This window comes from Jaculus jaculus, chromosome 2, assembly GCF_020740685.1.
Source record: "Jaculus jaculus isolate mJacJac1 chromosome 2, mJacJac1.mat.Y.cur, whole genome shotgun sequence".
Taxonomy (NCBI): domain Eukaryota; kingdom Metazoa; phylum Chordata; class Mammalia; order Rodentia; family Dipodidae; genus Jaculus; species Jaculus jaculus.
The window spans coordinates 170,647,957-170,674,539 of record NC_059103.1 but is presented as its reverse complement, the minus strand read 5'-3'; the positions used below and the strand labels follow the sequence as shown (position 1 = coordinate 170,674,539).

The 26,583-nt window shown below is 40.4% G+C and overlaps 1 protein-coding gene across 3 annotated transcripts in view; it reads left to right on the top strand.

The window, feature by feature from the left end:
- The window catches only part of Rgs22 (regulator of G protein signaling 22), a 157,196-nt gene that overhangs the window by 20,355 nt on the left and 110,258 nt on the right, over positions 1–26,583 (top strand). For 2 of the 3 annotated variants that reach the window (XM_045144085.1, XM_045144086.1), the window contains 4 exons: positions 9,857–10,078; positions 19,330–19,415; positions 19,929–20,097; positions 24,057–24,186. In XM_045144085.1, the coding sequence (XP_045000020.1) occupies positions 9,857–10,078; positions 19,330–19,415; positions 19,929–20,097; positions 24,057–24,186 (607 nt within the window). Of the gene's footprint in view, positions 1–6,798; positions 6,848–9,856; positions 10,079–19,329; positions 19,416–19,928; positions 20,098–24,056; positions 24,187–26,583 lie in introns of those variants that run through there. The other variant, XM_045144087.1, reaches the window with a different exon arrangement.

Genomic DNA, 26,583 nt, shown 5'->3' with positions numbered 1-26,583 from the left:
TCTATTCCCTTATCTTAGGCCAAAATGAGCTCTTCTGGGTCTACCTATAAAGGCCTTCCATTTGATTTTTAATTATTATTATTATTATTATTATTAAACAGAAACTTGGTATGGATACATTATATGTTGGTATCATTTCCCTCCTCCCTTCCCCCACTCCACTGAGGGCCCTCCTTAATGGGATGGCTAATATTCACCAGAGAGTTGTGAGTTATGAGTTATGAGAGCAACAGTTAGTTATTGTGTGTGTTTGTGTCTCTGGATATTCCCTGTCACCCTGTCTCTTACATTGTTTCCACCCCCTCTTCTGCAAAATTACCTGAGTCTTGGTGGGTGTGCTTAAAGTCTACATTAGTGTGAAGCTCTGGGCAGCTTCTGGATTTCTGCTTTGGTGTGTTCTGAGTATCCTCATTGTTTGTCTCCGTCACCCTGGCCCAGGTTGTCAGGCTTACTGAGGAAGCAGCACTCTTGCTCGTCTTGCCAATTCCTCTGTGCTTTCACCTGGGCCCTGGCTGCTGAGCAAGGGGTGGTTCATCTCCTGCCAGGGAGTCAGAAATCTATTCTTGTCTTGCTGATGGTTGTACTTGGTTCTTGCTGCTTTCTGAAAAAGAGAACCAGATTCTTCAATGGAGCATGAAATTAGGATAGGTTAAAGGGGATATGCATTATTAATTTATAGAGATTTTGGTTTGTGTAACCTCTCTTTTGTACAAAGACTAGTGGGAGCTTCTTATTGGAGTCCATAATCTTGCTCTCCATAGGATTCTCACTTGATTCCCAGTTCTAGTTATGGGTTCCTTTCCACTGAATGGATCTCATAGCTAATCAATAAAGCCATTGGTTACCCACCTAAGCTGGGTGCCATTATTGCACAGGTGTGTAAATCTTGTCAGACTAGTTGCTTTCAGATAGCAGGGTCCCCTGCTTGCTACAACATTGCTGGCCATTTTTCCCCTTAAGCACTATATGGGCTAACAACCTGGGAATTGGCTGCCTTCCAGATTCAACCAGATCTCTCAATGTTCTACACTGGCAGCATATGGTGTTTTTAGCAATAGTATCTTACCATTTACCTCAGGTGGGTAATCAAATGTTTTGATAGAATCCTGTCTTTTTTCAGAGACCTTGTGGGTTTTTCAGATCAACAGCACTACATGGATTGTAACCAATTTATGGTACTTGGAGTTACAAGCTGGAGTTGTAGGGTTAGGTTGCATCCCACCCTCTTCAGGGCCCTTCTACCAGATGATCACACCATGCTTTTATTGAGGGTTATATTTTTTCCATTTTTTATTGATAACTTCCATAATAATAGACACAATAAACCATGATAATTCCATCCCCTCCCTCATATCCCCCTTCATAAATCCACTCTCCATCATATCCCCTCCCCCTGTCAATCAGTCTCTCTTTTATTTTGATGTCATCATCTTTTCCTCCTATTATGAGGGTCTTCTGTAGGTAGTGCCAGGCACTGTAAAGTCATGGATAGCCAGGCCATTTTGTGTCTGGAAGTTGCATTGTAAGCAGTCCTACCTTTCCTTTGGCTCTTACATTCTTTCTGTTACCTCTTTTGCAATGGACCCTGAACTTGAGGAAGGGCTGATAGAGATGTTTCAGTGCTGAACACTTCTCTGTCGCTTCTTCTTAGCATTATGGTGCCTTTTGAGTCAGCTCCCAGAGGTCAGCTCCATCTGAAAAGAGAAGCTTTTCTAACCCAAAATGAGAGTAGCATTAATATGTGGGCATGAATGTTAAGAGAAGTGCTTACTAGGCAGTTTGGTGAGCATAATGTATGGATTTAGCCAGATACCAACAGGTATTACACCCCTAGGGCTCATGACTTCCCTGTCATAGGTTTTCAGTATCAGGCATGTATTCCCTCCTGTGGAGCAGGCCTCCAGTCCAAATAGTGAGTGGTTGATTTTCCCTATAACAGACGTGCCATGATTGCACCCATTGGCTCATTTGGCTTGGCTAGCCAAACTCAAGCCTTTCAGTATCCATTGTTTATCTCCACTGATGACTTCTCTCTCCCATAGGGCAGCAAGCAATGTAGCTTTTTCAAGCTTTCTGTCAGGTAGTCTACAGGTAGGAGGTTTTCAGCTCAGCTCCAGCTTGATTTCTCAGTGACCTTGTAGTCAAAGCATGAAGAGCCTTCAGCAATAGGGTCTTACCATCTACTCTTGGTGGGAAACCAAGAGCCTTAGCAATGGCCTGTAATGTTTTGGGGTCATCAGGGACCTTCCTGGCTAATAGCTCATTGGAAGGTAACCCCTCCCTGGCACTGACATCTTTTTTTTAGCAACAATATATGCTTCTGGGTGCCCCATTGTCCAAAAAAGTAGGTTTCTGTGTGGTTTATTCATACCCTCATAAATTTACCCTCCCCTTACCCTTCCATTATTCAACATATTCCTGTGATCTCACTTAGGCCATTCCACCTCCAGCGATACAAACCCCTTAAGTCCTCCTTTCTCCTCCCTGCCTTTCTAGCTTACGGGCCTCTGCTGCTGATTTTTACTCCAGTGTACAAGTCTAAACATTTGTAGCTAGGGTCCACACATGAGAGAAAACATGCAGCATTTGGCTTTCTGGGCCTGGGTTACCTTACTTAGTATAATCCTATCCAGATCCATCCATATCCCTGCAAATTTCATAATTAAAAAGATATTTTTTTTTATTTATTTGAGAGACAGAGGCAGAGAGAGAAGAAGAAGAGAGAGAGAGACAGAGAGGGAGAGAGAATGAAAGAATGGGTGCGCCAAGGCCTCTAGTCACTGCAAATGAATGCCAGACACATGTGCCACTTTGTGCATCTGACTTATGTGGGTCCTGGGGAATCAAACCATGATCTTTTGGCTTTGCAGGCAAGTGCTTTAACTAAGCCATCTCCAGCACAATTTTGTTTTTCTTTACCGTTGAATAGAACTCCATTGTATAAATGTACCACATCTTCATTATCCATTCATTAGTTGAGGGACATCTTGACTGGTTCCAGTTCCTAGCTATTGTGAATACAGCAGCAATAAACATGGTTGAGCAAGTATCTCTAAGGTAGTGAGAAAAGTCCTTGGAATATATGCCTAGGAGTAGTATAACAGGTCATAAGGTAGATCTATTTTTAGCTGTCTCGAACCTCCACACTGATTTCCACAGTGGCTAGACCAGTTTACATCCCACTAACAGTGTAGGAGCAATATATACATTCAATCAAAACCAGCACAGTGTATTTGTGCAAGAGTGGGGATTAAAGCAAACAAGTAATCTAATAAAGCCAAAGTCCCCACAACCTTAACCCTGTTAACTGGGAGGCTGAGATTTCTGGTCTGAAATGGGCTCCAGGTCAGCCTGGGGGTGGGTGAAACTCTGCCCTCAATCATGACAGAAGTAAAAGACAAAGGTCCCGTAAATAAGGAAATGTCCAAGACAACAATAGTCAACACCAAATATAGCTTATTTGAGAATGGTAAAGCTGGCCAAGAATACATCAATCAAATCTAACGCATAACCCCCTGACATGGAAGGTGAGATTAGCCCTCCTGGTAGGCCTGTTTAACTGGCCTTGCTTAAGTAGGCCCTGTTACCTTTTGTGGTGGCTTCTATTCTCACCTATGCAGAATGCCCACCTTGATCCCTTTCTGTGGTGTTGTGGATTTGGTTAGGCTGCTTGGGTCACTGGATCTGGTGTTGTGATTGGCTGTGCTGAATGCTGTGTGAGTGGGGTGGGGGTGAATGAGTTCTCTGCAGGAGGAGCAGATTCTGACTGTTTCCCGCTTTGTAGAGGCTCTGTGTCTCTCCTGCTTCTCTGCTGAGGTTGATAATTCCTTATACACTTCACTTTTCAGTAAAAGAATGTATTTTGCTGTTTTTATGCTTATCCTGCCCCCCACCAGGTTGCTTTGGCATGACTACTATGCTGCCATCTTACCCGGAAGTCTGAGTGTTGTATCTTTTAGTCTACTATCCAGGAGGAAGATTTCTATGGTACCAATTCATTTTGGTTTTGGTTTTGGTTTTGTGTCTATCTTACCCATCCTTCCCATTCTCCTTCCCCCAAAGCCTTCCATCCCTCTTACTTGTTCAATTGTAATTTTAACTAAATATGATTTGACCTTATGTGCTAGTGGTAGAGTTCATTCCTCTTATAGAATGAGTCTTTCTTGTCTGCATGTATTTAGCTATCTTTTTCTCTTAGATGATGTATTCTCTGTGCCCCATTCATTTCAAATGGGGCTATGTGGTGGATACTCCCTCAGTGTAGCAATATAGCACACACCGTACTATCTTATTTAACAAGGAATCAGTAAATACTGAGTAAATGAATGAACTAACATGAGTTGTAGACTTGGGTGATTTTACTAGTGAAGACATAGACTCATTTTTCCTGGAGAAGCAAACACGAACTAATAGAGTATTAAACATTATGATATTTTTAGATTATTTAAAGCCCTATTGTACTCAGAAAAGCACAGTAGTTTCCCCAGCATTTCTTCCATTTAGTCATTTGCTTATTCTTCTTTGCATAATTTCTAGTTTAGCCAAATCTCCTTTCAAGTACATTGATGGTACCAGACATAGTATCTTAGTATTGTTCCCATTGTCTCTGTGGAATATTTCCCTATTTGCATTTGCATTTACATGAGCTTTAATTTATGTCAGTGTTTTGTTGACCTTTCATCATAAAGAATAAAATGAATGCTCATATATACTCCTTCAAGGGAAGAAGCAATGTTGTATTTACCTTTTATTCTCTAGGCTTAGGAAAAATTACTGGCACTTAAGCATTTAAAATTTTGGTTTTATTTTTATTAATTTATTTGCAAGAAGGGGGATGGGCATGCCAGGACCTCTTGCCACTGTAAAAGAACTCCATATACATGCATTATATTACCTAACACATGGCAGAGATAAGAAACAGTAGTTCTTCTTTTTTAAAGAGCTATTTTTATTTATTCATTATAGACACACACAGAGAGATAGAGAGAGTGAGAATTGGCACACCTGGGCTTCTAGTCACTGCAAACAAACTCTAGATACATGCACCACCATGTGCATCTGGCTTATGTGGGACCTGGAGACGCACACCTGGGTCCTTTTGCTTTGCAGGCAAGCATCTTAGCTGCTAAGCCATCTCTCTAGCCCAAGAAACAGTAGTTCTTACCACCCCTGTTATTTCTGCTAATTGTCCCCCCCCCAATTTTTTTTGGAATTCACTATGTACTCTCAGAGTGGCCTCAAATTCTTGGCAATCCTCCTGCCTCTGCCTCCCAAGTGCTGGGATTAAAGGCATGTGTTACCATGCCCGGCTCTGCTAATTGTTCTTTTTAAAAAATATTTTATTTATTGGTTTTCTGAGGTAGGGTCTCTCTCTAGCTCAGGCTGACCTGGGATTCACTATGTAGTCTCAGGGTGGCTTCGAACTCATGGTGATCCTCCTACCTCTGCCTCCCAGGTGCTAGGATTAATGGCATGTGCCACCACACCTGGCAAATATTTTATTTATTTATTTAAGAGACAGAGAGAAAGAGGGAGAGGGAGAGGGAGAGGGAGAGAGAGAGAGAGAGAGAGAGAGAGAGAGAGAGAGAGAGAGAGGGAGAGAGAGAGAGAGAATAGAATAGATACGCCAGGGCCTTCAACTGCAAATGAACTCCAGATGTATGCACCTACCTGTGCACCTGGCTTACGTGGGTACTGGGAAATCGAACCCAGGTCTTTAGACTTTGCAGGCTAGTACCTTAATCGTTAAGCCATCCCTCCAGCCCCTAATTGTTCTTTTTAGTAGTATGAAGTAATCTTGGTTATGTAGGGAGCATCACCATCATGCTAACAGTTTTCACTTGATTAGTAGGAAATTTTTCTTTGTCCATTGAATTAATTAATTGGCATTCTTTAGTTTGGATTAGCATAGTTTTGGGTTCCTCTGGCTGAGGAATGGAGGTCTGAAGGCAGATGCAAGAACAAGAAAGGGAAACAATAACTAAAGATTCTCTTGTTCCACAAATACTCAGAAGAAATCTTTTCCAGATGGTCTTTCACATTGCAGAGCTTTATTTCCCTCACCCCTTTAATAGTTGATATCATCTCTACCACTTCTAAATCATTTCCTTTCTGAAACCAGTCAAATTGGGACTGTCTTATCAGCAGACGTTTTTAAAAATTTTTTTTGTTTATTTTTAATTTATTTATTTGAGAGCAACAGAGAGAGAGAGAGAGAGAGAGAGAGAATGGGCGTGCCAGGGCCTCCAGCGACTGCAAATGAACTCCAGGCATGTGCACCCCCTTGTGCATCTGGCTAATGTGGGTCTTGGGGAATCGAGCCTCAAACAGGGGTCCTTAGGCTTTACAGGCAAGTGCTTATCTGCTAAGCCATTTCTCCAGCCCCAGAAGACTTTTAATCTCTTTAATCCAGTAATACTATATCAGGGACCATATTTTAAAATATTTTTACTTACTTATTTGAGAGAGTATGTGTGTATGGGCATGCCAAGACCTGTCAATATTATAAACAAACTCCAGATGTATGTGCCACTTTGTGTCTGGATTTATGTAGGTGCTGGAGAACTGAACTTGGGCCACAAGGCTTTGTAAGTAAGTGCCTTTAATTGCTGAGTCATCTCCCCATTCCAGGTATCTTATTTTTGACATTTAGGTAAGTAGTGCTTGAGTTCTGTATTTGAAAGACAGATGTAATGAGCCACCAATAAAGTATATTCATTTATTTGTTTTTAAAAATATTTATTTAGGGCTGGAGAGATGGCTTAGCAGTTAAGGTGCTTGCCTACAAAGCCTAAGGACCCATGTTTGACTCTCCAGATCCCACATAAGCCAGCCACACAAAGGTAAGGTAAGTGCAAGGTCCACATGCCCACTAGGTGGCACAAGCGTCTGGAGTTTGATTGCAGTGGCTGACATCGTAGGGCACCAATTCTCCCTCTCTGTCTCTCTAAAATAATACATAAAAATATTTATTTATTTATGAGGGAAGGTCAGAAAGATAGCATGGGCATGCCAAGGCTTCCTGCCAGTGCAGAGGAACTCCAGATGCACTTGTCACCCTGAGCATTTGGCTCCACACAGGCAGCAGGAAATTGAATTCAGGCCAGAAGGCTATATAAGCAAGTACCTTTAAATGCTGAGCCATCTGACCAGTCCCTAATATGAATTTATTAAATAAACCTTATAGGAAGTTTTAGAACTTGTTAATTAATTAAAAATATTTTATTACTTATTTGAGGGAGAATGTGGGAGAGAAAGTGAAAAAAAGGAAATAGAGAGGAGAGAGAGAGAGCACAGGACAGAGAGAGTGAGAATATTGGTACACCAGGACCTCCAGCCACTGCAAGTCAACTCTAGATGCATATGTATCTGGCTATATGTGGGTGGGTACTGGGGGATTGAAAATGGGTTCTTAGACTTTGCATGCAAATGCCTTCACTACTGAGCCATCTTACCAGCCTTATTAATTTTTTAGCATAAGTTATAATATGTCCCCTCCCCCAGTCCCCGTTTTTCTGTGGGCCCTCCACAGTAGGGTTATTGGTTTTCATGGAAGAGTAATTACAGCCTCTGACTTTGGAGTGAGCTGTGTCTCTCAGGGTGTTTCTATCTGCCTTGTGGCTCTAATAGTCTACCCCCTCCCTTCCACAATAGACCCTGAGCCTTAGCGGGTGTGTTATCAGTTAGTGTTGATTTCTGTGTAGCCTCTGTATTTCTCTTATGATGGGTTTTGGTTCAGCACAGTGATTGTTGCTATGTTCCTGGATATGGGTGTCAGGCCAGCATTGGGAGCAGTACTCCTGTGGCTGCTTCCTCTGCAGTTTCTTCTGGACCCCAGTAAATGTGGAGGAGGTAGCACATCTCCTTGTGAGCATTCAGGTGTCTTTTCTTCTGTTATTCATGTTTATACATTGGGCTGAACTTGCCATTTTGGAACCGAGTTTTAGATCTGAGGAGATAGTGTGGTCTGATAATCATCTTGAAGTCTGTGTTGCCCATGCACCTTAAATTGCTCAGAGAGAAACAGTCAGACTAGAGATATCTCACACATACACAGGTTCATGGAAATCTATGTTTAAACATAATCTTACAAAGACATCCTGCCATTTATTGCATTGTAACTATAGTGTATCTGGCAATCTCTTAGTAAAATGTGGCAGAATTAATGCTTTATCTAAGATACTTTCTGATCCTTGAGAGTTTAATTTCTTCTGTCACTTGGCTAAATATATATAAACTACATTAATGAGTGGCCAGTTCACTGAAGGCACCTTAAAATAAGTGAATAGTGGCCGGGTGTGGTGACGCACGCCTTTAATCCCAGCACTTGGGATGCAGAGATAGGATTGCCATGAGTTTGAGACTATATAGTAAATTTTAGGTCAGCCTGGACTAGAGTGAGACCCTGCCTTGAAAAATAAAAAACAAAAGCAAAAATAGTGAGTAGTTTGAAAGAGGGCTCTGAGCTTAGATGTGGAGAGCAAAATTAAAGCAAAATGTCATCAACTCACCATTACTTCCTCTGGAGATAAAGGACCTAAAAATGTTCAGCAACTTACTTAATTACAGAGGTATTTACTGACAAGCTAGCGTTCCAACTCAAGGCTTCTGATTGCTGTACATTTACTGCCTAGCTTTAAATAAAAGTCATTAGTATTTAGCAATTACTGAGAGGAGCTCAAAAACATTATTATCTTTTACTTTTTTTTGTCACAGTATGAGGAATGATGTTGAAATAGTCTTAAGTAAAGAACTTAATTTCTCTTTTGGGAAAATAAGATTGTTAGCTTTCATGGTTCCTGGGAATGAAAAATAATAGGAATATAATTTTTTTCTTATTTTATTCAGCCCCAGTGATCTGCCTCCTTTTAAGAAGAAAATACTGTGTCATAGAGACCAAGTGTGTACTTTATCTAGTCTCTTTTTCTCTTTTTCTTTATTTCCTTCCCTCCTTCCCTTCATTTGTTCTTTCTTTTTTGAGGTAAGGTCTCACCCTAGCCTAGGCTAACCTAGAACTTACTCTGTAGTCCCAGGCTGGCCTCGAACTCACAATGATCCTCCTGCCTCTGCCTCCTGAGTGTTGGGATTAAAGGTGTGCACAACAGCACCCATGTTCTTTTTCTAGTTTCTTTTTTTTTTTTTTTCAATTAAAAAGTCAATGTTATTTGTCATTTATACACTGTGTCTCAGTTTTGGTGTCTACACTGACACTCCTCTTGGAAGCCAGGGTCAGCCCCTCTCACCTACCCAGTGACCACAGCATGAGCCTGGGGACTCCACCAGGCCTGGTCTTTTTCTAGTTTCAATGAATCACACAGGTAAGATGTTTATATACATGGAATCAAAGGGTCATCTGGTTCCCTTACCCTGGCCAAGGGATTTCTAAGCATCTAAAAGGAAAGAGATAATGATTAAGAACAGAAAGTAGGGGCTGGAGAGGTAGCTTAGTGGTTAAGGCACTTGTTTGCAATGCCTAACAACCTGAGTTTGATTCCCTAGTACCCATCTAAAAACAAAAAAAATGGGAGCTGGAGACATGGCTTAGCAGTTAAGGCATTTGTCTGCAAAGCCAAAGGATCCCAATTTGACTCTCCAGGACCCACGTAAGCCAGATGCACAAGGGGCCGCATGCATCTGTAGTTTTTTTGCAGTGGCTGATGGCCCTAGCATGCCCACATGCCCTCTCTCTCCATGTCTTTCTCTCAAATAAATTATATATATAATTTATTCATATGTATATAACAAGAACAAAAAAAGAACACAAAGTATAAATGCATATATAACATTACATTCTGTTAGTGAGTGACAGTGAGTTTCTGTATTATAAATTTTTTCATCCCCATACTTTACATTTCAGACATTTTCAGAGGCAATTAGATTTAATGTGGATTTTGGTGTATTTGAAGTAATTAATGATGCTCCACAACTTCTGGACAAGCAACTGAAAAAAATTCTACTAAACCAGCAACCTCGAAATCCCATCTATGATGTTGTGAGGAAAGGAAAGAGTGATGCTAAACCTTTTCAAAAGAATGTCTCCTTTGAAGAGGAGGCCATCAATGTCAACTACAGTATCATGGTAAGAAAGTATATTCAAGTCTATGTCTTACAAGATCAAGACAGCATTTGGTGAGAGAGCATGCCGTTCCTTGGGCTTCCCTTTCTGAAATGTAACCATGTCCATTATTATGTTGTACTTGCACGTGGTGTTTGTTACACAGTATCATCTGTTCATATCTTCTTGCCAGTTTAGTCTAGCAATTTGTTAATGTTTATTGTCAAGATAAGAAAGGTTCATGTGATTTACCGTGAAGATCTAAAATTCCAGGGCAGTATAAATATTTGTAACCTCTATAGTTTAGTTTCATTTAAAGGAATGTGGGTATAAAAGGAGAGTTTACCTTAGTTGGGTTTTAAACCAATCCTATTAACAGGTGAGAGTGGATACTGTTGTTTTTTTTTTTTTTTTCAGATTAAAAGATATTTTATTGTGATAAAAAAAAAATCTCCTCCCAAAAAGTGTTGATTAGTGTTTTTCACATATATATGCCTTTAAGTTTTTGTATAAGTATATATTGTATGTTGAGTCTTCTCCCCAATATACCCCTATCCCTCACGTTAGTCCCCTTCACTTCCCTATGCAGTTTTACTTCCTACCTCAGCCTCCTGAGTGCTCAGATTACAGATGTGCACCTACATGCCTGGCTTGTTTAGTATTATTAGTCTAGAACTTTTCTGCAAACAACATGGCTTCATTCCTCTTTATGACTGAAAAATATCCTGTTATGTATAAAAACCATATTTTCCTTATCCATGCCTCTGTTGTTGGATACTGAGGTTGGTTTGATAACTTAGCTATTTTGAATAGTGCAAGTATCTCTGTAATATGTAATATATAATATGTTGACTTGAAGTCCTATGGAGTAAATACCCAGGAGTGGCATAGCTGAATCATATGGAAAATCTATTTAATTAATTAATTAAATAATTAATTAATTTATGAGAGGGAGAGAGAGAGAGAATGGGCACACAAGCGCCTCTAGCCACTGCAAATGAACTCCAGACAGATGCTCCAACATGTACATCTGGCTTATGTGGGTACTGGGGAATCAAACCTGGGTCTTTAGGCTTTACAGGCAAGTGCCTTAACTGCTCAACCATCTCTTCAGCCCCTATTTTTAGTTTATTTTTATTTATTTAATTTATTTGTGGTTTTTAAAGATAGGGTCTTGCTCTAGCCCAGGTTGACCTGTAATTTACTATGTAGTCTTGGGTAGCCTTGAATTTATAACAATCCTCCTATCTCTGCATCTGGAGTGCTGGATTAAAGGTGTGAGCCACCACACCCTGCTTATTTTTAGTTTTTAAAGAAACCTTCGGGCTGGAGAGATGGCTTAGCGGTTAAGCACTTGCCTGTGAAGCCTAAGGACCTTGGTTCGAGGCTTGATTCCCCAGGATCCACGTTAGCCAGATGTACAAGGGGGCACGTGCTTCTGAGTTCGTTTGCAGTGGCTGGAGGCCCTGGTGCGCCCATTATCTCTCTCTCTCTCTCTCTCTCTCTGCCTCTTTCTCTGTCTGTCACTTTCAAATAAATAAATAAATAAATAAGCATAAAACAAAAAAAATATTAAAAAAAGAAACCTTCATACTGACTTCCATAGTGGCTAGACTAGTTTACTTTTTCCCCAGCAATGTATAAGGGTTTCTTTTTGTCTATATCCTATCCAACATTTGTTGTCTTGTTTTCTTAATGACTGCCATTGTGACTGGGATAAGATGGAATCACAATGTCATTTTAATTTTCATTTGTCTGAAAGCCAGTGAGGTTGAACATTTTATCATGTTTTTTGGCCATTTGTATTTCATTTTTTGATAACTATCCATTGTATTAGCCTATCCATTGATGGTGTTTAATTTCTTATTATTATTTGAGTTCTTTATATAGTCTAGATATTAATTCTTTGTCAGATGTGTATCTAGCAAAGATTTTCTCTGATTCTGTTGGCTGCTGAGTCTACCTTTAAAAATGATTTTTTATTGCTTTTTAGTAAAAAGGTAATATTCTTAGACCCCCTCATCGTGCCCCAGTTCTGCTGAGGGACTTCTACATAAGTGATTAAAAGTCTTTTTTTTTTTTTTTAAAGGAGGGGCTTCTAGGTTTTTATTTATTTATTTGAGAGACAGAGAGAGAGAGAGAGAGAGAGAGAATGGCATGCCAGGGCTTCCAACCACTGCAAATGAACTCCAGATGCATGCACCACCTTGTACATCTGGCTTACATGGGTCCTGGGGAATCAAACCTAGGTCCTTTGGCTTTACAGACAGGAACCTTAACTGGTAAGCCATCCCTCCAGCCCTAAAAGTCTTTTAAAACTAGGAATATATCTAGTATTTATTAGCAACAATAAACAGTAGCACATTAATAATTACATTAAATATGTGGTCTAAGCATCCCAATTAAAAATTAGAGCCAAACTGGATTAAAAAATCATTCAGGTATTTGTTATCTGTAATAAACCAACCTTAAATATCAAATAAACAGGTTAGAAATAAAAGAATAGAAAAGATATACCACAAAATTACCAATTAAAGGAAAGCTAGGATGGTCAGAGTAATATCAGACAAAATAGACTTCAGAATCACATAATAATAAAATGTCAATTTGACAAGAAAGCACAACTCATACTATATATGTATCTAAGCACAGTGCTTCACCATGTTTGATAAATGCTGATAAAAGTAAAAAGCAAATAGTCGAACCCATAGTTAAAGTTTTGAGATTAAAACACACTGCTTTCTCAATGATATAAATAATATAAAAAGTAGATCAGTAAAGACATAACAGTTCTTCAGACCTAGCAATGAAGTCAGCCTGTTGATGTTTATGAACAGATTATTCCTGAAAGCCAAAGTACATATTCTTTTTTCACATGCATGTGGCATGTGTTTATGCAGGTTCATATACATGTGAGTGCACATGTGTGTGCAGGTGCACAGGAATGTGGGGGTGTTGCAGTCCGGTTTGCATTGCTGTTAGAAATCACCCAACCAAGAGTAGCTTCTGGGAAAAAGAGGTTATTTTAGCTTACAGGCTTGAGGGGAAGCTCCACGATGGCAGGGGAAAACGATGGCATGAGCAGAGGGTGGACATCACCCCCTGGCCAACATAAGGTGGACCACAGCAACAGGAGGGTGTGCCAAACACTGGCATGGGGAAACTGGCTTTAATACCCATAAGCCCGCCCCCAACAATACACTCCCTCCAGGAGGCATTAATTCCCAAATATCCATCAGCTGGGAACCTAGCATTCAGAACACCTAAGTTTATGGGGGACACCTGAATCAAACCACCACATTCCGCCCCTGGCCCCCATAAAGTGATATCCATACATGATGTAAAATACAATGCTTTCAGTCTGACTTTAAAAGTCCCCATAGTTTTTATCAATCTCAATGATGTTCATACATCCCCATAGTTCAAAATCTTTTAACTGAGCCATAATACCAAAATATAACCTCAAAAAACCCAGAATGGCACAGAATAAATATTCACACTGTAATAGATGGCATTGGGCATAGCAAAGAAACATTCAACCAATACAAGATTTAAAACAACCAGGGCAAACATCAAACTCTGTAGCTTCAAGTCCAGCAACTCAAACCAGTGACAAATCTTCAAGTCCGATAATTCTAACCAGCAACAAGTCTCTGGCATTCCAATTCCACCCCTCCAGCTAGGCTACTCACAGTCCTGGAAAACTTCATCAGGGCCAGCAGCTCCTCGGCAGCCATCTCATGGTCCTGGCATCTCCACTGGGTCTCTACTGCAAGCCACGGTTCATCCTCATGGCTCCATGGGGTCTCTATGCAGGCAACCAGCAAACCTGCTTCACACTGCCCATGGCCATTTCCAAAACACAAGACCGTGTTGCAAACTCAATGACCCTCTTTCCAGCATTTCTTATACTCCACAATACCAGGTGGGGTGCCAGTTTGTTAATCCAGGGGGGAATAAAGCCGACTTTGAAGAAGAAGACACTCCTGGAGCACTCAGACCCTTTCAAAAGAGTCTACATTCTTCTTGTTGCCCCAGCGCAGGTCAGCTAGCCCAGTCTCAAAGGTTGTAATCTCTCAGTTGCAGCTGAATGGGCAACAGTTCACCCAAAGATTTTTCTTTCTGTGCCATATCCCTCTGCACACACCAGTTCATTTCTACGCAAAGCAACCCTGCACAACTTCTCAGGACATGGGCACAAGAGCAAGCTTCTCACACAAACTGCTAGCCCAGTCCAGGCACAGCTCTTTCTCACCCTCATAAGCCAAACCTCACAGTCCATAGTTCTTACTGCATTCAGGTCTTGGAGCTCAGACCAGAATAGTCCTTTAAGCTCTACTTACAGCACTGCAAGGCATCTCTTAGGCCAAGGTTTCAACTCCTTCCACATTCCTCTTGAAAATCAGCTCCAAAAGGCCGAAGCCACATAGTCAGGTGTCTAGCAGCAATCCACTCCTCAGTACCACTTTACTGTTGCAGTCCAGTTCGCATTGCTGTTAGAAATCACCCAACCAAGAGTAGCTTCTGGGAAAAAGAGGTTTATTTTAGCTTACAGGCTCGAGGGGAAGCTCCACGATGGCAGGGGAAACGATGGCATGAGCAGAGGGTGGACATCACCCCCTGGCCAACATAAGATGGACCACAGCAACAGGAGGGTGTGCCAAACACTGGCATGGGGAAACTGGCTTTAATACCCATAAGCCCGCCCCCAACAATACACTCCCTCCAGGAGGCATTAATTCCCAAATATCCATCAGCTGGGAACCTAGCATTCAGAACACCTAAGTTTATGGGGGACACCTGAATCAAACCACCACAGGGGGTCAGATGTCGTCATCGGTGTCTCTCTCAATTGCTCTTCCACCTTAGTTTTTGGGACAGCCTCTTTCATTGAACCCGAAGCTCATTAATTCATCTAGATTAGCTAACCAGCAAATTCTGGGTATGCTCCTGACTCCATCACCCCAGTGCTGGGACTAGAGATGCACACCACCACCCTCAGCATTTTATGTGGGTGCTGGAGATCTGAACTCAAATTCTTATGTTTGGGTGGCAAGCACTTTTACTGACTTTTCCCCCAGCCCCTGTAATTCTTTTTATTAAATATCATTTATTTATTAATTTATTTGAGAGAGAGGAAAGGCAAGTAGAGAATGGTTGCCAAGGCCTCCAGCCACTGCAAGTGAACTACAGATGCATGTACCACCTTGTGCATCTGGCTTATGTGATTACTAGGGAATTGACCCTGGGTCCTTGGGCTTCAAAGGCAAGTGCCTTAACTGCTAAGCCTTCTCTCCAGGTCCTGTAATTCTATTTTAACTATTTACCAAAATAGACCAAACTGTGGCCTCCAAAACAAATTTGTTACCTAAAATATTAGAAATGCAAAATATCTTCTTAACAATCCCACAATAAAACTGTAAATCAATAACCCTCCCCAAATCTGGAAAATTCCCCAAATATCTAAGTAATAAGCAGTATACTTATAAATAACCCATAGGTCAAAGGATGTCTCAAATGAAATGAGAAATAGTTTTTATTTTTATTTATTTTTTATTGATAACTTCTATAATTATAGACAATAAACCATGCTAATTCCACCCCTTCCCCCTACTCTCCCCTTTGCAACTCCACTCTCCATCATATCCCCTCCCCTTCTCAGTCAGTCTTTTATTTTGATGTCATCATCTTTTCCTCCTATTATGATGGTCTTGTGTAGGTAGTGTCAGGCACTGTAAGGTCATGGATATCTAGGCCATTTTGTGTTCAGAAGATTACATTGTGAGCAGTCCTACCCTTCCTTTGGCTCTTACATTCTTTTCACCACCTCTTCCACAATGGACTCTGAGCTTTGGAAGGTATGATAGAGAGGTTCCAGTGTTGAACACTCCTCTGTCACTTCTCAGCACTGTAGTACCTTTTGAGTCATCCCAGAGGTCTCTGCCATCTGAAAAGAGAAGCTTCTCTAGCAAAAGGTGAGCGTAGCATTAATATATGGGTGTGAACATTAAGAGATGTGCTTACTGGGCAGTTTGCTGAGCATAGTAATACATTTATCCAGACACCAGCAGGCGTTATACCCTTAGGATTCATAACCTCCTGTCATAGATTTTCAGTACCAGGAGCAGTGGAGCAGGCCTAACAGACATGTCACTGTTGCACCCATTGGCATATCTGGCTTGCCTGGCCAAACTTAAGGCTTGCAGTGTCCACTGTTGTTTATGTCTACTGATGACTTTTCTCTCTCCCATGGAGCTGCATTAAGTGTAGGCTTTTACCAGCTATCAGCTGGTCTATAGAGAGGAGGTCTTCAGCTTAGCTCCAGCAGGATTTCTCAGTGACCTTGCAGCCCAGGCATGTGGAGTCCTCAGCAATAGGTTCTTACCATATATTCCTGGTGGGAAACCGAGAACCTTGGCAATGGCCTGTAATGTTTTGGGGGCATCAGGGACCTCCCTGGCCAACAACTCACTGGAAGTTATCCCATCCCTGGCACTGATATTTTTCTAGTAACAATCTATGGCGTCTGGGTGAGTCATTGTCCAAAAAAGTCAGTTTCCATATTTTTGTTATTTTGAGATAGGGTCTCACTCTAGTTTGGGCTGACTTGGAACTCATTCTGTAGCCCTGACTGGTCTTGAACTCATGGCAATCCTTGTAGGTCAACCTCCCAAATCCTGGGATTAAAGGCATGTGCCACCATGCCAGGCCAAGAATTAATTTTGAATAGCACGTCACAGTTTGTGGCATATAGCTAAATTAGTCTGTGGAGGAAACTTACAGTTATAACTAGTAGAAAATATATGATAGAAAAGAAAATCACTAGCTATAACATATAGCCAATGGTGTAATTCCTACCACGGGTAAGTAAATAAAGAAAAACAAGGAAAATAGAAGTTAAATTAAGCACAAAATAAAGAAATAAATAACATAATCAGGAAATTGAAAACAGAATATCAAGAGGTAAAAATCAGTGCAACTAAACCTAGCTCTTTGAATAAAAATAAGCTTTTAGTTAGATTGATCAAGAATGAAAAGAAAGAAGATATAAATGATCAATATGAGAAATAAAGAGAAGTAATTATAGATCCTATAGAAATTCAAAGAAACATAAGGGTGTTTTATAAACAATGTTATGTATATGAACTCAGCAATTTAAATTAAATGAGCATTCCATGAGAGACATAAATTACCAATGTTTCCTTATGAAGATAGAGAGGATCAAAATAGTTCTATATTAAAGAAGATGCACCTACATTTAAAAACTTTCCCAATAAGGAATACTTTACACATGAATTACTGCATTAGTGAAGGCAGTCTGTTGATTGTTTCATTTATTAGTACTGGCAACTTAGAATTCTGGAAACCATAAGAAAAACTGGAGTCGATAGCTAATAAATGTCTTTGTATGAGTAGCCATCAATAATTTTTCCTTTACAACCTCAAGATGAACTCTAAGCTCGCTAATATTAAGCCTATCCACAGTCAAGCCACTTCTCTCACCTTCCCCCTCCATTCCTCACGCAGGCATCCTGGGATCCCCTGTTAATAAACTCTGCTCTACTTCTCTCTTAAAACTACAGATTAGGCGCAGTGTGGTGGCGCACACCTTTAATCCCAGCACTCGGAAGGCAGAGGTAGGAGGATTGCCATGAGTTCGAGGCCACCCTGAGACTCCATAGTGCATTCCAGGTCAGCCTGGGCTAGAGTGAGACCCTACCTCAAAAAACAAAAACAAAACAAACAAACAAACAAAAACTACAGATGAGTGCTCCCAAGTGTAAGAGTATAGGACATTTTCTGTGGGAAACATCCCCTGGAGAGTGTTATAGGATTTGAGGGTACAGGGAGTTATTTCCCCTGGCCTGTGAATCCCAACTTATAGATTTTTTTTTGCCCATTTATCAAAGAATTGAGGAAATGGACTTTGAGAAGGTTAAATTATGAGTTATGTGATTTATTTAGGGAGAAGTGGTACCCAATGGATGGTTAGGAAGGCTTGGGCCAGGAAGAGATTCCTAGCTTGGCTGGAGAGGGGAGTCTGGGGAGTGGAGAGATGTGAAAGAGAGATTTCCAGGGAAATTGGAAAAGGGCTAGAACTCAGAGGAAGGTAACAAGGTAAGAGGGAAGATATTCTCTTTCTCCTACCCCAGCCCAGCTTACCAGAATAGGCAGCTGGAGGTTCAGACACCAGGAGGAAAATGAACATCTAAGACTTCTTGTCTACATGCAAGCCCCCTCCCCTTTTTTATATAGCTCATTAGAAGGAACTTCATGATCAGGCTCAGGTGGGCAAGGGACAGAATGGATTGGGTTTAGGACTCAAGGGGCTTGGCCCAAGAGGGGCCAGTGACACGTGTGTTAGATTAGGGGAGAAGACAGGGGGTGCTGTTGCTGAAGACATGTTCATAGTCACCAAGAATGAGACTGGGTCTTGCTCCTACTTTTCTGTCAAGGATGCATGGGGGTGTTAAGTATTTAACAACAACAACAAAAGTCTAAAACTGGAAGAACAAGAGGTCAGTGACCTTGGTAACCTTATTAAGTTGTGTTGTTGGTTCTTTTTCTGTTCATGACTATCCTTTGCTCATTTTCTGACATTAAAAAATATTAAAACTGGGAACCGGGCATGGTGGTGCACACCTTTAATCCCAGCACTGAGGAGGCAGAGGTAGGAGGATCACTGTGAGTTTTAGGCCAGCCTGAGACTGCATAGTGAATTTCAGGTCAGCCTGGGCTAGAGTAAGACCTACCTCAAAAAACAAACAAACAAACAAAAAACAAACACAAAATTAAAATGGGATAGAGAGATGGCTTAGCAGTTAAGGCACTTGCCTGCAAAGCCAAAGGACCTAGGCTTGGTTCCCCAGGACCCAGCTAAGCCAGTTGCACAAAGGGGGTGTATACATCTGGAGTTCATCTGCAGCAGCTGGAGGCCCTGGCACACCCATTCTCTCTCTCTGTCTGCCTTTTTTTTTTTTCTTTCTCTCTCTCAAATAAATAAAAAATATTAAGACTGAACTGGCTCTTTTATCATTTCTCCTTCCTCAGCAAGTTATTTAACTAGCTGAATTTAATTTTCTAATTTGTAAAATTGAGATAATAGCATGGAATTGAAAGAATTAGAGAGGTGGCAGGGGCAAGAAGATGCCTGATTTACATTTGTGGCTCAAGGATTTTTACAAATTGAAGGGAAGGGCAGAGCTCTTAGTGGGTAGCTGGAAGTCGTAAAGATGACTTTCTTTGATACTTTCTTTTTCATGTTCTCCTAATAGTGTCTCAATCGGGAACAAGGTATTCAGTGGATCAAAAAAGAAAGACTCCCAGCATTTCTGGAAAGTGATTGCTACTTTGAATACAGGTATTATAGTCTCATGCATATACATATTTTAAATTCCTGTTTGTTTCATCTACAGTTATTTATTTATTTGCTTATTTTGTGATTTCTTAGTATCCCAGTATAGTTGGGATCCCATGAGCTCTGGAATCAGAGTGACAGAGCACTGGTAAAAATCCCTTAACTTTTCCAAGGAAATTTTAGACTTGGATCTCTCTATCATTTTATTATAAAAATCACTACAGGTCAGAATGGTATATATGTGCAAGTGTTTACAAATGTTAAAAACACAGAATGGGGCTGGAGAGATGGCTAAGCAGTTAATGTGCTTGCCTGTGAAGCCTAAGAACTCATGTTCAGTATAGGGCCATTTTTTTCCTTTCAGGTCCCTGACTTTTTAAAGTATATAAACAAAATTTTACTAAAGCTTGAGCTTTACTTAGAATAATTTTAAATAAAATATAAGTTAAAACTTAAGAATTATGTACTAGTGAATAATTGTTAATGAGACATTAATTTGTGATTTCTACACTGCAGGCTAGCCAAATTGGTCTCACAAGTAACATGGAGCAAGTCAGGCATGAATTTCACAATAGGTGCAAATTTTTCTCCCTGGTTTACAAAGAAACCGCCCACTCCACCACCTCCCATCATGGAAGATGACAATCTTCCAATAATGAAAAAGTTCTACATTTCTCTTGGCGAGGTAAAAGTATTTTTCTCATGACTTGGCATCAACAAAACTTTTCATTTTAGAGGCAAGAATTTCATCTGTACCACTTGAACAGGAGAAATGATTTAAAACACCTCTAAAGCAGAATTAAGACTAATTCTTGTAGATTTATGCTGATTCAAATAGAAGTGTAAATAAAAATATCCTCATGCAGCTGAAGCAGCAAAAGCAAGACTGAGAAACTTGCTCAGAATCACCCAGGAAGCAAGGGTATTTGCACTTGGTCCATTATATTCCAAACAGTTGTTATTTAGAATTGCTTTTGTAGAAACAAATGATGACTATTGGCAAGATAATTCCTTATTAGTAAAAATGCATTGCTGTTTAACTGTTAACAGGCAAAATTGTGCTTTGTTACAGAAGTGTGGACTTATACAAGCGATTTGAATGTGTGCAACCTAGAATCAAATGTTCTTTGAGACTGTCTTGGTGTAGAGAAAACTTGCATTTTCTCTTTGCCCTCTAGTTACTATCTCTTTCCTCTTGCAGTGTGCACTTTGGATACACAGTTGCATATGACATCAGAAGTGACAACTTTATGGACTATGTGCTTTTCTCTAGTTTCATTCATGACAGACATTGCTAATCAAGTGTGGTTATTTTTCTGCTGAGCTAAAACTTGGCCCCAAATTGTCTTAAACAAAATATTCTAGACAGGAAGTTGCTTAAAGATATCAGACAAGAAATCTCTGACATTTGTTTTAGGATAGATAAGCTTGGGTTACTTTTAACCTTTTGTTTTCTGTTTCACTTCAAAGTTCCTGATTTTGTTGTATGGGCATTTCTTTATGTTTTATCTTTTCTTTTCCTTTTCTTTCTTTCCTTTCCTTTTTTTTTTTTTTTTAAATGCAAGAGACTGAGAGGAGAGAGAGAATTGGTACACCAGGGCCTCTAGTCACTGTCATCAAACTCCAGATGCATGCACCACCTGCGCACATGTGCAAACTTACACACTTGCATCACTTTGTGTGTTTGGCTTACATGAGACCTGGAGAGTCAAACATAGGTCCTTTGGCTTCACGAGCAAGCATCTTAACTGCTAAGCCATTTCTCCAGCCCTCTTTTTTTTTCCCCCCCCCCAAGGTAGGGTCTCACTCTAGCCCAGTCTGACCTAGAATTCACTATGTTGTCTCAGGGGTGGCCTTGAACTCATGGTAATCCTCCTCTGTCTGCCTCCCGAGTCCTGGGATGAAAGCCACCATGCCTGGCTAGCCCTCTTTTATTTGAAGCAAGGCCTCACTGTAGCCCAGGCTGACCTGGAACTAACTCCATAGTCCAAGTTAGCCTCGAACTCATAGGGAGTCTTCTACCTTAGCCTGCAAAGTGCTGGGATTAAAGACCCACACTGTGAGGATTTTTTCTATCAAACTCATTAAAAATTGTCTTAGTTTCATTACTTCTGCTGAATAATTCTTGATTATGTACAAAAGGCACATTTTTCTTCAGTATTATACTTATTTGAAGCATTTGTTTTTTCTTAATTTATATATCATAGAAATATCAGGAATTTCATTAAATATTTGCTGATATTTGGGACCAGTAGACATAAAAAGAGAAATCATTTAGTTCAGGGAAACTAATTTTGACACTTGAAATTAATAAAATATAGAGAATAAAATTCTAAGCTAGTTTACTTTGACTATTTTTCTGAGATATGTTCTCTTGATTAATACTATAACTTGATATGATTAATTTTCATAGCTTTGGAAGTTTGAAGATTTAAATTTCTTTGGATCCTCAATTGTTTAAACCAGACTATAGATATGGATCATTTTTTTTTTTTTTGGATGTAGGGTCTTGCTCTAGCCAAGGCTGACCTGGAATTCCCTGTATAGTTTCAGGCTGGCCTTGAATGCACAGTGATCCTCCTACACTGGCCTCCTAAATGCTGGGATTAAAGGTGTGCAACACCATGACTGGCCTTTTTTGGTATTTTTGAGGCAGGATCTCACTGTAGCCCTGTCTGTCCTGGAACTCTGAAGTCTCAGGCTGCTCTCAAACTCACAGCAATCATTCTACCTCAGCTTTCCAAATGCTGGGATTAAAGGCATATACCACCACAATGCCCAGCAGAGAGAGAGAATGGACATACCAGGGTCTCTAGCCACTACAAACCAACTCCAGACACATGTGCCACTCTGTGCATCTGGCTTTACGTGGGTACTAGGGAATAGAACTTGGGTTGTTAGGCTTTGCAAGCAAATGCCTTAGCCATTGAGCTATCTCTCCAGCCTCTCGATTATTCTTTATGATAATTTGTGACATCTCTTTGAGTCTTCTAAACACAAATAATTGGCCTATTTCTTAAAAGCATCAAATGTGACAGTTAGACTGACTGTTAACTTCTTTTTCTGTCTTCAACTTTCATCTTTTTTAAGCAATTGACACTTGCAGTGTCTTAATTCCATGAGCATTCCTTAATTGCCTTAGCTTTTTCTCAGTGTTTAGGATACTGCTTGGAATAGAGTAGTGGCTTAATTAGTTAATGGTGAATGAATTTATAGCTATTCATAATAATAAATGACTTGGTTTTCAAGAAAAATCTAAGCTGGGTGGGGTAGTACACACCTGTAATCCCAGCCCTTGGCATGCTGAGGCTAAAGGGTCTTGAAGGCCACTATGTAGATGTGTTTGAGGCTATCCAAAGTAATGCAATGATATATGATATACTGTCTCAGAAAAATCAAAATAAATAAGGAGGTAACCAAACTGACCTACACTTTTTCAAAGCTCTTATGTACTCTAAGGACATTGCCTCTAACAGGGTCAGTGACTGCACTGAGGGCACCTCTCATTTTTCATTCATGTTGTGCTCTCTCTGTGTGGTCTACTTTGCCCCGTGAAATGTTTACAGTAGATGGGGATACTATCTCTTCTTCCTTCTGCACAAATTTTAGGTTGAATACCAATAAGCTGGCAGCTGGAGAAAGGAGAAATGAGAGGAGTGCTAGATAGTCTTTTCTCTCTTCCTTAGATTCTGTAGGAAAGACAGGAGAGAATATTTCTGCAGGAAGCAGGCAAAAGAATTTTCTCAGGACAATTGGGATGGGATAGCTTTCTAGGGCTGGACTTCTAGGAGCTAAGGGTCAGCTAGCTTGGAGGTACACAGAAATTCCCTTCAGTTTTTAAAGTTCAGATTGTATTTCTCTTTGAAAAGCAGATGATATCTACAGTGGGGAGCTTTGGTGGATGATATAAAGGGAAGGAAAGGAAAAACTGAAGCCTGCATCTGGACACAGGTGGAGTCAGGGATAATTTGAAGAAAGTGTTTATTACCAAGTTGTGAAAGCCCAGTCCATGGCAAAGGGATTGCTGAGTGGGGAGATTTCACATGGTGTTGAGTAGAGTCTCAAACACACTGGGGGAAGAGGTTACCACTGAACTAGGTCTGACCAAAGAGGGGCATGAAATAATTAGAAAGGCTGTAAATGGGAACAACTGGCAAAAGATGCATCACAGGAACTATAGTGAATCCAGGAAGTAGGGTTCATGTTTGAGAGTAAGAGTAGAGAAAAATTTGTTGGGCATGGGGCACAACTTTTGCCTTCAGTTGGTAACCAATATGAAAAATTCTCAACTGAAATTTCCCTCCCATTCTCTTAGATGAATTTTTAGCATAATTTCTTTTTCATGGAATATTTTTTCTCTTACATATTATACTATACAAATTGAATATCATTGCATGAAACCATAGTTTAACTCAGTGGGTCACACACACAAAACAACATGAAAGTAGAAAGGGGACTAGTCAGGAAGAAAAAGGGGTTTAGCAGGAATAGAAGGTAGGTAAGAGGGCAGTAGGGGTGAATATGATCAAACTATACATGTATGAAATTGTCTGAACTAAAATTAAACTTTAAAATTGAATATTATAGTTATCTAGGCATATGATTAGAAAATATTGTTAAACTAATATGTCTTTTCCTCCCTAGGCTTCCTACACTCAAACAAAAGATTGGTTTGCATTAGCAAAACAAAGTCAGCAAACAGTATCTACTTTTTCATTGCCCTCCTGTATACCCCACTGCAAAATCGAATCACCAACTATCTGTTCTCCTTCTGGTAAGCAGAAAAAGAAGAGAAGGACTTCTGAGTTCCTCTTTGTGTCAGTCTTAAAGGACAAGATTCCATGGTTGGGGACAAAAACAAACAAACAAAAAAAAAAAAAAACTGTTCAGATAGCCTTGCTTCCTTTCAATTACCTACTAGTTTTTATTTGTTTGTCTTGAGTGTTGTTGGTTGTTATTGTTTTTTGTGTGTTTGTTTGCATTATTTTCAAGGTAGGGCCTCACTCTTTCCTGGTCTGACCTGGAGTTCACTATGTAGTCTCAGGCTGGCCTTGAACTCACAACAATCCTTGTACCTCTGCCTCCCTGAGTGCTGGGAGTAAAGGCGTGCACCACCGTGCCCAGCAGGTCATTGCTACTTTTGAGACTCTTGCTCTGTAGTCTAGGCTGGCCTCAAACTTGCAGTTCTGCTGTCTCAGCTTCCTGATTGATGGGTACCCAGCCTGGCTTATCTCATGCTGTTTTGGGGGCAGCAAGCTGATAAAAGGAGATGGGGTTTAGAACTCAATTCTGATATTATTAGCTGTGTGCTTTTTAAATTAACATTTTATTGACTGCCTCTGTACATCTAGATAATATACCATGATTATAATCTCCTCCCTTCGCCCTTCCTTTTCCCTCTCCTCTACCCTTCCTCTACTGAATCCCTTCTTCTTTCTAAGTAGTCTCTCTTTTATTTTGATGGCATCATTTTTTCCCTTCCTATTATGCAAGGCCTGTGAAGGCAGCATCAGGCAGTGTGAGTTAATAAATGCTATGGCCACATTCTGTCTGGAAAACAGTATTACTAAGCACTCCTCCACTTTCTTTGGCTCTTACAGTCTTTCCACCACTTTTTAATTTTACTATTGAAATTTTCCATAATTATAAACAATAAGCCATGATAATTCCCTCCCCCCCTCATTTCTCCTTTACAATTCCACTCTCCATCATACCCCTTCCCCATCTCAATCATCTTTTTTTGATGTCATCATCCTCCTATTTTCCTCCTATTATGATGATCTTATGCAGGTAGTGTCAGGCACTGTGAGGTCATGGATATCCAGGCCATTTTGAGTCTGGAAGAGTGCATTGTATGTAACCCTACCATTTCTTTGGCTCTTACATTCTTTCTACCACCTCTTCTGCAATGTACCCTGATCCTTGGAGGGTATGATAGAGATATTTCAGTCATTTCAGTCAGACTCCTTTGTCACTTCTTCTCAGCACCATGGTGTCTTCTGAGTCATCCAAGGTCACCGCCATCTGGAAAGATGAGGTACACTAACCAAAAGTGAGAGTAGTATTAATATATGGGTATGAACATTAAGAGAAGTGCTTACTGTGCAGTTTGGTAAACATAATAATACATTTCTACTACGTTGTATCAAGGTCCATGAGCCTTGAAGAATGTGACAGAGGTGTCTTTCTTAGTGCTAAACACACCACTTATCACTTCTCAGCACTTTGGTGAGTTTTGGGTCGCCCCAGGGGTCATTGCCATCAGAAAAGAGAGGCTTGTCTAACCAAAAGTGGGAGTAGCATTAATATATGGGTATGAATATAAGTATTTACAGGGCAGGTTGGTGGGCATAATAGAGTCATTAGCTAGACAACAGTAGTTTCCCCCTAGAGCTTATGACTTCCCAAGCCTTAGGCTTTTTAAAAAATAATTTATTTATTTGTAAGCAGAGAGAGAGAGACAGAGGAGAGAAGAGAAAAGAGAGAGGAAGAGAGAGAGAGAATGGGCATGCCAGGAATAGCCTTTGCAAACAAACTCCAGATGCATTCTCCACTTTGTAGTGTGTGCATCTGGCTTTACATGGGTTCTGGGAAACCAAACCCAGGTTGTTAGGCTTTGCAGGCAAGTGTTGTAACTGCTGAGCCATCTCTTCAGTCCCAGCCATAGGCTTTTGATTAAGTTTTTAGTACCAGGCAAGAATTCCTTCCTGTGGAGCAGGCCTCATGTCTAGTCATTGGTTTTCCCCATAACAGACATGCATTAGTTCTGCATGGTCAGCTATAAAGCTTGGATAGCCCATTTACTTTAAATCTGTTGATGACTTTTCTCCTCTAAGCATCTACATAGTTCTTTCCAGCATCATCACAGCTAGTCAACAGGGAGAAGGCTTCCACCTCAGCTCCAACATGATTTCTCAGTGACCTGCAACCCAAGTCTGTGGAACATTTTGCTTTTTGGAAGACGGAGTCTCACTCTTGGGAAGCTAGCTTCAAACTCACTGTATAATACTGGCTGGTCTCATTTTCTCAGTGATACTCTGGAGTATTGGCATTATAGACCTGTATCACCATTCCCAGATTTTAGTGATGTGATTTTTTGACAAGTTATTCCACTCAGACTCTTGCTTTTCTCATCTATGAAATTAGGCTAATGATTCTTAGTAAGTGCACA